We start from the raw sequence: 13,142 nt of genomic DNA on the forward strand, positions 1-13,142 counted from the left end.
GTCAGAGTGATCTCAGTGCCGGTCCCAAGCTCCTGCATCAGGAAAGGGCATTCAGCGTTAAACTGGCCAATTCAGAGCAGAATGATCAGTTGTGGCGCTCTCTAAATACAGTAGCAACCAAAAGAAAAATCATTATTAGGAACAATCAAGTGAAATAAATGTAATTAAGATTTTTATATCTGATTAAGTTTATTGTAAATATGACAATTAATCTGTAATTAAAATAAATCGGTTTTGGATTGACTAATATCTTGTAAACAGAACTGTTTATTTTAGGAGTTTATTGGTACCTCAGAGTAGTTCACTGTAACATTGAGGACACAGTGCCCTGACTAAGATATAACCAGTTGCTTTCCAAAAAACCCCCAAAACGATTCATATTAAGGTGTAATCTGTGTCTAGAAACCTTTTCTTAAATACATAGCAGATCAATTATCAGTGGCCAGAGTGATTAATGCTTTTCACCTAGTCCTTTCTTTTAATCCTATTGATTAATAGGTGTTCTGAGGTGACTTTGAAGTGAACTTCCTGTTTTTAAAGTGCATTTTCCTTGTTTGTCTAGTTGAGTGCTTTCTAATTGATGGAGGGTGGGTTGTTTTGAGTCTATGGGGACCTATGGCATTTTATTACTGCATCTCAACATGTCACAGCGTATTCAGTAAGGTGAGCGGTTTGGCGACCTCGCAATTGATTGGCGTTCTGTTCGGGGTGTGTAACTGCAAACGTGGTTGTAGAGCATAAAAATAAAATAAAAATATGTGGTTTGTGTGTCAACACTCTTAAGTCCTAAAAAGTATTCATATACCAACAAGTTAGAGGAATTAGATCATTTAAGTTTAATGTATTTAATTAATAACTTTTTTTATAAATCTTTGTTGAATGATTTCATATATCTTTTAACACAATGTTGCCATTTAATCCCCTATAAATCCTGTTTCTTTTAAAATATTTTCTATCCCTTTGAGAACTCAGAAATATGTTTGTATTAGAAAAAGTAACAAGCTTTTCTCTACTGTTATGGCCTGGAGCAAAGAGAAACATTTTAGGTGCCGCACTCGAACAGATTTAGACTAATAGTGACACCATTGTCACCTTGGTACTTCAATTTCAATGGTTCTTTTTTTCTCCTCCTACACCGTACATACTGGAACAACAAGTTCTGCTTTAGACAGTGATTTGCCAGGGCTTAGTGTGTCTGCTGTGGTAGACACACGCCTCTTTTGTGCACCGTGAATGGCCTGTTATCCAATACGTGCAGACTCTGCACACACATCCATCCATGGAAAAAAGAGTAAAGTTACCTGATTGACATTTGAGGCTCTCGGTAGCACCCAGGCAAAAACTAGAACTGGGAAGAAGCGTTTTTTATACAAAGGAAGGTAAAACTGTGCTTAATAATACCTACTTTAGGTATTCAGGCTCAGTTTGTGTTGTGGCTTTGTCCTCCTTCCTGTTCTTTTATGATGCCAGTTTAAACGATTCCATCTTTCTTCTCCTTTGCTGTGGCCTGCGCTTGGACTTGTGAATATTGGATTCATGCCTGGATTTCTTTGACAAGCCCTTTTGTCAGTATGTGTCTGCATAAGATTAAGTGAAGGTATGGGTGTATAGAGCATCCACTCCTCTCCTAAGTGTAAAGCCTGCAAATGCCTGCAATATGTCACACATCCTAAAGAGCCTATTCTTTCTGAAGCATTACAAAGCATAATTTACTTTACAATTGTATGTGCCATGGCATATTTGATCTCAAGTCTTCAGTCATATTAATGTTCACGTTTCATTAAGGATTAAGTATAAGCCTGGTGATGTGCCTTCTTTTTTTTTTTTTTCTCTCCCCATCCTGACGCCTTCTCTGGTTCCTCAAGGACACCGGAACATCACCTTAAAGTGTTGTCAATAAGTGTTAAGTGCAGATGTTTGGCGCCGACTACTGAAAAGCCTGTAATAGATTAAAAGATCATATGCAGTGATGACAAAAACACAATGGACAAACAGTACACAGACTGAATTAATTTACATGGCTTTTGTCTGCAGTGCAGTGTCCCTAAAATAATTTCAAACACTGAACAAGTATTGAGTCTTGAGTCTTACAACTTAATAACTGCTGAACAGATGTAATTGGAAGTCATGAAGAGTAGGAAAGCCTTTGGGTATTTGTTATTCCTGGACTTAATAAGTACACCCTCTAGGTAACTGATCACAGTTTAGAGCTCTTACAAGGAATGACATTGGCATTTTAATAGCCATTTGTTCCTTCAAATTACACTAATTATAATGATAATAATGTTCTGTGCACAGAGATTAAATATCCCTGCTCAGTCAAACCAATAGCTGTTAATTGGTTACAAATGCAGCATTGTCTTGGATTTGTCTGTTGTAACCTTTCTTTCTATTTTCAACAACTGCTTTATCTTGGTCAGGGCTGCAGTGGGCTTGGTTCAGCCGGGTAACAGCCCCCTCTTCCTGATAGCACATCCGAGATTTGAACCTGGATTTCAGCAATGGTGGGATAGTGTAACAGCACCTTGTGTACTTAGTCATGCTTTACTTTTAATTATATAGTTCACTAACATAGCATGCATTTTGGCAAATGTGAATCTACTGAAGCACCTCTGTATCAGATGCAGTGTTCCAAATATTGTCTGCAAAGAGCCACAAAGCAATTGTTAATCTACTAGTATAGTGTAGTAAACATTTCAGTGCACCAGTATGCAGAATAAGATGCAGGCGTGTTATCTTATTAACTCACTGGTCAAATGTTTCGGCATCAGAGTCAGTGGCTGTTCTTATGAAATGAAGTTTTTCTTTTCGGTCTTCTGGTTAAATGTAAAATTTCTTTTGAACTTAAAAGCCAGACGTGATGAACAGTTGGCTGGAACGAATCTCGAGGGAACGCTGTAAAATTGAGCAGTGTAATGGTAGGGCTAAGACATATGCTATACATATGTGAACTGCACCAATAATACTTAACATTATGCAAAAAAAGTCAAAACACTGAATGTCAAAAAGCTAAACATAATTCCATCAGGAGCCTGAATGACTCCATTTCATAAAAAGGAAGCAGACCAACTTAAATTGAGGGTCACCAGGACATTTTTAAATTGACATATGTTTGCAGTTTGAATGAATGAAATTTGTGTATCTATGATTATTGTTATCATTATAATCTTATTATTAGTAGAGTGGATTTAGTAGTAGTAGTATACAGAAACTTAATGTGGCTCATTTTTGCTGTAAATACAATGTAGTTGTCCCTCCAATTTTTCCATTAATGCGAAAGAAACACCTGGACATCACTGAGCAAATTTTTAAAAGGAAGACCATTTGATGAGGGTTTTTCTTTATACTGTTTTGAAGACTTTACACATTCTAAAACCTACATTGTTGGTACGTTTTGTTGGTACATTCATAGATTGTTTACATACATTGGAGTAGAATTTGTACAGTTTTAATTTAGAATAAATTACTAATTTTCCCATTGTGTTTTGGCTAATTGATTTTGTGATTACATTTCTAAAATGGCTTGAGCCAGCCGTTTTAAATGCAACTGTGACTTACCATTATAGGTATGCAAGAATGAAAGTGTCATCAATTTAAACAGCATGCCCACTGGGCAAGTAATTTCTCTGCTGTACTTGCTCAGACCTATGTTGTTATTGCCTAGGAACATAATTAACTATGTTGATGAAAAAGCAAGCTAGCAGGATTTAATCCATTAATAATGTAAATTATACAGAGCAAATATTTAAGACAATTAATAGTCAGTTTAAATTTCGTAATTGTGACTGGTTTAGTTAGTAGCACTTAGATCTACTGTAGTTTATCAAGTGTTTAATTCTCACTTCACGCTCATTTTCACACTGCATATTTTATATTTAGTCACTTTTACACCACTGAACACAATCTGGAAAAAGACAGATTGCGAGCATTGCGTCAGCACTTGCATCTAAGTTCAGATGTGGTGGGTTAGTGTGTTACAATGCTGCGCCACACAAGTGCCTTCTTGTTTGTATTTTACTATTGGTATATTCTTGGTTTTATTTTTGGTATATTAAGCAGAATTAAAAGTGTATGTCTGGGTCAGAAAGTAACTTATGGTTATGGTGGTCTTTGTTGTTGGTACTAATTCCTGAGTGCCTTTATCAGTGCCGGTAAGTAAAGGACTGAGCAGAGTGTTGTTAATAGCCACAATAGGACTGCTGAATTCTCAGATAGCATTCCGTCTTCATGTAATGGACCTGATTGTGCTGCGAGTGTCACCTACGTTCTCTTTGTACATTTTGGCCTTGAATCACATGACATTATCTGACAGTATGCTCTGACACTTATACTCTACTAATACACTAATGTCTGCTTAGCACATACCTAAATCTAAGAATCATTTTCTATCTTTCTACAGCTGTTCAGTGAGGTAATCCTGTTTGACAATTGTCCTTACCCTCTTAGGACACACAACCAATCATGTGTCCGTGTAATCGCCCTGCCGGTCGATAGCACAGCAGAGATTCAAACTCTGGTCAATAGACCGCTGCACCACCCGAGCGCTCAGCTGTGCATTTTTGAGCTTTTAAGTAGTCTTTTTTTATTTGCCTTTTTCCTCTCTTGTGCTTACTTCCTCGAGTCGTCTCTATAAGCACCTCTCTTAATCTTAAACATGAGTCTTATTATGACAGCAGTGCTTCATGAGCTTAGAGATGATTTTAAACTGTGTGTGGTCCAAAAATGACACCAATATGTGAAATAACTTAATTATATGTCCTGTGGTATCTATTCGATGCTTTTTTTTTTTTTATAAGATTTTAATTTGTTGTAGTTGGTATAATTTCCCAGCATTGTGTGGAACAGACAACGGTTCGGTTTATTGGTATTCGGTTTGTAGCTCTGCTTTGGAAAGGCAGAGCTGATTGTACGCACAGGATCCTTATGCTGCACTGTCATTACGACGTCACCTACGACGTCTTTTTTTTTTCTTTCTACTTTTTAAAGCATGTCACCCTTTATCTTCCAGTCTAGTTGCCAGTTGCCCAAATATACACTATATTGCCAAAAGTATTTCCTCGTTTGCCTTCACACGCATATGAACTTGAGTGAACACCATAATCCCCCCTCCACCAAACTTTATACTTGGCACAATGCTGTCAGATAAGTACCGTTCTCCTGGCAACCGCCAAACCCAGACTCGTCCATCAGATTTCCAGACGGAGAAGCGTGATTCGTCACTCCAGGGAACACGTCTCCACTGCTCTAGAGTCCAGTGGCATGCTTTACGCCACTGCAAACGACACTTTGCATTGCGCTTGGTGATGTAAGGCTTTTTTTTTTATACTTTTTTTTTAATTTTTTAATTTTATTTATTTATTTTTATTTTTTAAATAATTTAGCGCGTCCAGTTTCATCCCGTCAATCATCCTCTCACTAATGCCGGTCCCTGCTCCAGATTGGGGATGACGAGGCCGTTCCACACCTCCTCCGACACGTGCACAGCCAATCGACCGTCTTATCCACCCACACTTGACGAGTGCAGCGCGGCAGAGCACCGTGCACGGAGGATCACACACTCCCCACACCCCCTCCCGTCTCCATGCAGACGCCACCAACCAGCCAGCAGAGGGCGCAACCGCCCCAGGCCTGAGAGAGCGTCCCCTCCGGTCTCAAATCCCTCAGCATCCGCTGATCCCGCTCTGTCATTTTACGTGACCTACCACTTCGTGGCTGAGTTGCTGTCGTTCCCAATCGCTTCCACTTTGTTATAATACCACTGACAGTTGACTGTGGAATATTTAGTAGCGAGGAAATTTCACGACTGGACTTGTTGCACAGGTGGCATCGTATCACGCTGGAATTCACTGAGCTCCTGAGAGTGACCCATTCTTTCACTAATGTTTGTAGAAGCAGGCTGCATGCCGAGGTGCTTGGTTTTATACACCTGTGGCCATGGAAGTGATTGGAACACCTGAATTCAATGATTTGGATGGGTGAGTGAATACTTTTGGCAATATAGTGTATCTTTACTCCAATGCTGCAGACCCCTACCATTTAATGAAAAGGGTCGTACCCAACACACACTCCACTTCAACACCTGTGTAGGTGCCAGCCGCTTCTTTTCACATAATCGCATGGGAATCGCATACGGCCCACCTATAGCCAGACATAGCCAATCATGTCTGTGTAGGTGACTGGCCCAGGAATAGCAGAGCAGAAATTCGAACTTGGGAGCTTGAGGTCTCAGTGGTTTTGGGCTAGCAGATTAGACCCCTGCGACACCAGAACCAAAAAAGAAAAAAAAATTGATGACTGACTCAGTATGTGCAAATTAACTGAAATGTTATGTCTCCACTACTTATTTACAGTACAAACACAGTTTTTGTATAAGCTCTGTGTACTTAATTATATGGACTTGAAATGAATTTGGAAGTTAAATGAATCACTGTCAAGTCAGCAATAGCTCTTTGCTACATTTGGGATATTTGCACATCATCGCTGCTTACATTGTTACATAATTGTTGTTTTATACATTGTGCACTTGTGTAGTTTCCTTGCATTTCTTAAGGCTTAACAAAAGTTAATAGAGAGTTTGTGTTTAAATAACACACACAATTTGGGAGGAGTCCCACTGGTGGATAAGGGTTGGGGGGTCAACCTGAATGTTGTCATGATACTGAGCTGTGTGTTGCAATCATGTGTTGTAGCAGCAAACAGGAATTTTGTTAGGAATTCTTTGGCTCTGTGGTGTGCCAAAGTGGGAAAGAATTTCTCGAATTCGACACTAACAGTTGAGAATCAAGTCATGTAAGAAATCATACATGTGCAAAAACATTTTGCACAAATCTGTGTTTTAATAGTTCAGTCATAAAATAAGAGCTGTAACTAAAATTATTAGAATCCCAACCTGCCATGACAAACAGTACACAGTCCTTACATGTGCTAGATGTACAGAATACGAGATTTCTAGGTTCTGTTTGCAGCGAGAGCTGCGGTGTACAAAGCCTAGAGCATGCTGTGCCCAGTACAGCGCAGAAATTGTAAACATTAGAAAGAAGCTGGGAGATACAGATCATGTGCAAAGGTTCAGCAGAAGTGTAGCAGGTGGTCACGAGGTAGGAGAAACATTAGGCTGGCCAGTTCTCCCAATTCTTCCAGCCCCAAGGAATGCCCAGCACCTTTCAAGAATAACATGTTAGCCAGCTAACCTTGAAACCGCTGACATCAGCATTCAACAAGAGAAAGCAGTAAGCATTACGTACCCCTAACAAAAGGGTTGGGCGGTCCGGGTCCTTTCTGTGTGGAGTTTGCGTGTTCTCCCCGTGTTCGCGTGGGTTTCCTCCGGGTGCTCCAGTTTCCTCCCACAGTCCAAAGACATGCAAGTGAGGTGAATTGGAGACACTAAATTGTCCAAGACTGTGTTCGATTTAACCTTGTGAAGTGATGAACCTTGTGTGATGAGTGACTGCCGTTTCTGTCATGAATGTGGCCAAAAGTGTAAAACATGACGCTAATCCTAATAAACAAACCCAAGTGAAAACCTAGGAACACAGCTACACATCGGGGAAGTAGAGGCTTACCTGAATGTGGCTAGTGGCTGTGCGGAGTGGAACAAGGTATCAAGGACTTGTGATGTTTTACTGCACCGCTCAAGCCAACTGCTGAACAGAGCGACAGTCGCACACTCGTCAGGTTTAAGGGAAATGTTGAGTTTAAGGGTACAAATTTCTCGACAAAGGGCGTCGAGTTTCAAAGATTTCGAGTTTAGGGGGCATCGAGTTACAAGTTCAAATAGTGCCAGACAAAGTCCAAAAATTCAGACATTGCACAACAAGTGTAGAAAGTGGAGAGGAGGTAAATCCAGAATTCGCAGCGAACCAACTGGTGTAATCAGTGACAAGTTTTTTTTTTTTAATTTAAATTAAAAAAATCATCCTCTCATCCTCTCATTAGTGCGGATTCCTGCTCCTGATTGGGGCTGACGAGGCCGTTCCACGCCTCCTCCAAAACGTGCACAGCCAATCGACCTTCTTATCACCCACACTTGACGAGTGTAGCGTGGCAGAGTACTGTGCACGGAGGATCACACACTCCCCACACCCCCTCCCGTCTCCATACAGGCGTCACCAACCAGCCAGCAGAGGGCGCAACCGCCCCGTTCCTGAGAGAGCATCCCCTACGGTCTCAAGTACCGCCCCCCACCCGGACAACAGGCCAATCGTTGTCCATAGCCGCCCAGCCTCGACCGTAAAGGCAGAGCTGGATTCGAAACGACGCTCCTTCGAAATCCAGCCCTGGTTGCAGCGCGTGTCTTTTTACCGCTGCGCCACCTGAGCGGCGTGACATAAGTATTTAACAACAAAGAAAGACTTAAAAATGACAGTAATGGAAAGGAAAAATCAACAACAACAAAACCAAAAATCCAATGTAGCGGTTGTAGAACACACACCAGCATTCTCTCAACCGGAACTGGAAATGTAATGTGAGCCATTTATCAGGATGTAATGATCCAAAGTTCAACTTACAACTTACAATTTAAAGTGACTCACAGTTAAGGGCCTTGCTTAGGGGCCCAACAATTTCATGAGCTTGTGGTGGAGCTGCTCCTAAAAATGTGCCTTAGAGAAAGCACCAGTTTCCATTGATTTGCCACATCTAGTGCAACTTCTTACCTTATTATTTAACGTTCTTGCTAGTACATCAGTACACTGAATTTATTTAGTGAACAGAACCCATGAATGTAGAAATACACATCTATTAGTTTTACCTATCTGGTGTGAACTGAGCTAGAAATACGAACAGGCCTGTCTCAGACTCTTAATAAGCTGCAGGCCAGTCTCAGCATGCCTGCTCACCTCAAGGGACTGTGGGTCCCAGCGAAGCCTGTATAGAACAAAACATGCCTGCTTCTTAGCAAACCCCATGTCCTTCCTGTATGTATCTGTCTGTAAACCCAGTCTGGGTAAACTAGACATAACTAGACTGTTGTTCCAGTATCGTTTATAAAGTATAAAGTCTAAAGTCATGCCCTGACAAGAACACCCGATGAATGCGTCAGAGATCCAGCGCTCATTAATAGCTTTGATCTCAATGTATTTTTTTTGGAAGTAAGCTCATATGAAGATCTGGCAGAGAGAACAGGTTAGCAAAATAAATACAGCTTTTTACACGTTGCATTGTCTGCTTCTTTTCTCTAGGTTGCACAGCTAACACCTGAAACTTGTTCAACAGGATTTTAATTCACAAATGCAGGGGTGTGAGACCAAAGAACAGGGTAACTTTTAGCAGTTTAACAATGCATAGAGAATGAATGGCTCTAGAATGTACAATTATGTTGTGCATATACTGAAAACGTAACACTGAGCTGACATGACACTAATACTAATAGATTAATCTTTGATTCTCCCCTTCTGTTTGGCATGCATAACGGAAGGGTTATATATTCAGTATTTTTTTATTCAGTAAGTTTTAGGCAAGTGTGGGAAAAATGCTGCAAAGGGAAAAGGCTCATTTACGGTCCGTGATGTGATTTTCATGGCCATGATTTAGGGAGGGCCAGAACTATAATGAATTATTAAAATTTTTAACAGCTTCTTGTCAAACTGTTCATGTATGGCAGTGGTTCTCAAACTGTGGTACGCGTACCACTGGTGGTACGTGAAGCAGCACGAGGTGGTACGCCAGATAATCTCGGAAAAGTAATTACATGCACCGAAAAAATAAATCATTTAATAATTATAAATAAAAAAAATCATATGAAACTAATTGTGTAAATTACTAATAAAATCTGTTTCAAGTTCTTATAATTCAGTTTTAATAAAATCAGTTTAATGAAAACAAATTGTATTAAAACTAATGTGTTTTTAAAAATATTCGGGGCTACGCAGCCACCGTACTTCATTACATCTATACTTCACGTTCGCGGTTTCCATCTCGGAATTTCCGAAACGTTATCAGTAAAGTTATCAGTAGATCTCTCGCTTTTATCAGAGCAGATCTGCGTTTGAATCTCACTGATCTCGTTCCTGACATCACAAGGCTGCTCCGCTAAACAGGCGCACTCACTGAAATGCTAACTGCATAGATACTAGTGATGAGTCATTCGCGAACGATCCGATTCTATTGAACGGATCTTTGAAATGAACGAAAGGAACCGAGTCTTTTATTTCTGCGCAGTTCTTATCGGCTGTAATCCACCCATTCAGCTTCCATTAATTCCATTAATTAATCGTAATAAGAGCTGTTTATTGTCGAAATTCAAATCCGAAACACTTTCAGTGTCGCGGAGAGCGAGCGAGACACACACACACACACACACACACACACACACACACACACACACACACACACACACACACACACACAGAGAGAGAGCGTGCTAGTAGTATAATGACAAATAATTGAGAAATAAACTATAAACTTGTTTAATTGTTTTAAATACAAGAAAGGATTTAAACTTAATGCAATGCAACCACAGTCTGTCTCTTCTCTGTAGTTTTTTTACTTTTAAAATAAAAAAATTTTTCATTTAAGTGTTGTTTGAATTAGGAATACATTTAAGGCAAAGTAGCAAAATTTGATATTAATATCGGGGTCTTATAGTTTACCCAGTAGCGTCTCCCGAAGAACGAAGAGCCATTTTTTTGATTGACTCTTTAAAAGGAACCGAGCCAAAAGGTGCGGCTCCCTTCAAGAAGCCATAATTCCCATCACTAATATATACAGTATACACACACACACACACCTAATTAATGTGTGCCATATGTGGTTCTGTGATGAGAAACGTAGGTGGTACTTGGAAGTTTTGGTTTGATAATGGGTGGTACTGTGTCTAAAAAGTTTGAGAACCACTGATGTATGGAATCTCTGACTTTAATAGACACTATAGTCAACAAGGCTAAAAATAGCTAGAAAGGTGAGCTATCAAGTTGTTAATGCTGGGTATTGCAAGGTATCTTACAGGAGAGACAGGAGTAAGTGTTAAATCATTACCATGATGTTCATGTTTTTCTGCATGGTTAATTTGAAAAGGCTTAGGTGTTAAATAACAAGTTCTTTCAAAACAATGTTATGATACGTTTCCTGTATTGTGTTGATACAAACCTTAGTGATGTTTTATATGTTGATTGGAATATATAGGCTTGTCATTATCAGTTAAAAGAAATGAATAAAAGTATGAACACCTTTGGACTTGAGCCACTTAAGTTTATACGTTTATATATTTTATTAATAAACAGTTTTTTTTCTTCCATTTTTCTAATGCAATGAATGATATTTATAAAAAAAAAATTCTGTATTGATTTAAACAATTATCAGGGAAGTGCAAGAACTAGAGCAAGACAGACTTCTTTTTTCCTTTTTCTTCTTCTTCTTTTTTCTTCAAGAGTAACTGGTTAATCCACGAACTGACAAGGACGGCATTGTTTTAGTTGTCACTTAATATGTCATCATCTCCACACCAAAATTTCAGTTCCTATTAGAATTTTTTAAGGATGAATTATAAAGTTGTTTGAACTTTAATTTGTGGGTTTGAACAGATTTACTTCTTAATGAGAAAGACTATGGTCAGTAACTCGTGTAGTTCTGTGCTGAATTTGTTCCCATTTTTGCAGATTCACATTGTGGGTTTGTGGCCAGAAATCTCTTCCAGATACTCTGGCAAACTCGGGTGAACTCGTCGACATTGCACTCCAGAGAACTTGCAAGGGCTGTTTATGGTTGAAGAATTACCCATATACCTCATCATGCTGGCCAGTTTAACCTGATACCAAAAAGCTACATTTGTTTCATCAGTAGCATCAAATTGCAAATGTTTTTCTGTGGCAGCTGTCCATAAAGGCTTCTGTTCATGCCAATTATTCTCCTGAGTTTTTTTCAATTGCTACTTAAAGTACCTGTGAACAGTTATAAAGAAGACAATATTGTCATCTTATAACAGTTGTTTTAACATAACAGTTAAATAATCTTTAAAATAGAAACTTAAATTTAAAGCATGCACAGCGGTCCCCAACCTTTGTTGCACAACGGACTGTTTTCACATAAGATATAATTTCACTGACTCATGGGGCAGGAAGATTTAAATTAAAATTATTCAACGAGCAGAATAAAAAAGACAAAGTGCATAACAATACTACTCACTAATTATGATCTATCAGTGAGCTTTTTTTGCTGCAACAGTACGCTCCCACCTAGGTGTGATAGGAGACAATAACGTTCGAAGTGTGTTCATTATGTCCAGTCTACTCTGTAACTTTGTTTTGGTTGCCGTCACTGCAGAAAATCCCGCTTCACAAAGATAGGATGTTGGAAATGAAAGCTGTGTTTTCATTGCTTTTGTAGTGATCTCTAATTATTTATTCTTTATGTGCTGCCCAGTAATAAATGACCCACGAACTAATACTGATCCGTGGCCCGGTGGTTGGGGACCACTGCCCTAGCACACCAGTGTTGAGATTCTGAGCTCCCGGGTTCGAATCTCTGCTCTGCTACCTCTGCTGCCTTCTAGTCTGCCCTGTAGTCTAACATTTCGATCATAAATGCACCACATGGTCTTTAATAAGACCAGATAGGGTTGTTCAAAAGTAGTAAAAGTAAAACTGGGACTTGCATTTTGAACATCATTTAAATAGAGTAGGCGTTTGGTGGCACAGTGGTCTATTTTGCTAGCCCATCATTGCTGAGATCCAGGTTGGAATTTCAACAGTCCAAGCCCTGCGATGAATTGGCACCCTGTCCAGGGTATTTCTGCTTTGCCCCTGGTGTTTGCTCCCAATGCAAACTCGGCCAGGGTAAAGCGGTCAATGAAATTAAATGATTTCAACAAAGTCATGCAGTTGCACATAAAGCCGTGCAGAGCTTTGACAAGAACTAAAGTTGTTAGCTAAATGCATTTGTTGGCTGATGGTAAACAAGGAATTGATCAGGCTTTATTGGCTTGCTTATGTTTTCCACTTACTAATCTGTTCACTTTTTTCTCTTCGGCGTCTCTTTAGGACCCAGGCTACTGGATCCAGGTTCACCGGTTGGAGCACAGCGATGGAGGCATTCTAGACTTGGATGATGTGTTGTGTGACATTGCTGATGACAAAGACAGGGTGAGTCTGTATGCAAACACACCCTCTTTGATGATGCCCTGCAGATCGAAGCTAATCACATGATCT

General features: G+C 39.6%; 1 protein-coding gene across 1 annotated transcript in view; it reads left to right on the forward strand.

The window, feature by feature from the left end:
- pard3aa (par-3 family cell polarity regulator alpha, a) overlaps nucleotides 1–13,142 on the forward strand; it is a 537,783-nt gene that overhangs the window by 35,411 nt on the left and 489,230 nt on the right. Inside the window, exon 2 of the mRNA XM_062991183.1 lies at nucleotides 12,975–13,076. Within this exon, the coding sequence (XP_062847253.1) occupies nucleotides 12,975–13,076 (102 nt within the window). The remainder of the gene's footprint in view (nucleotides 1–12,974; nucleotides 13,077–13,142) is intronic.

The sequence above is a fragment of the Trichomycterus rosablanca genome, chromosome 3, assembly GCF_030014385.1.
Source record: "Trichomycterus rosablanca isolate fTriRos1 chromosome 3, fTriRos1.hap1, whole genome shotgun sequence".
Lineage (NCBI taxonomy): Eukaryota > Metazoa > Chordata > Actinopteri > Siluriformes > Trichomycteridae > Trichomycterus > Trichomycterus rosablanca.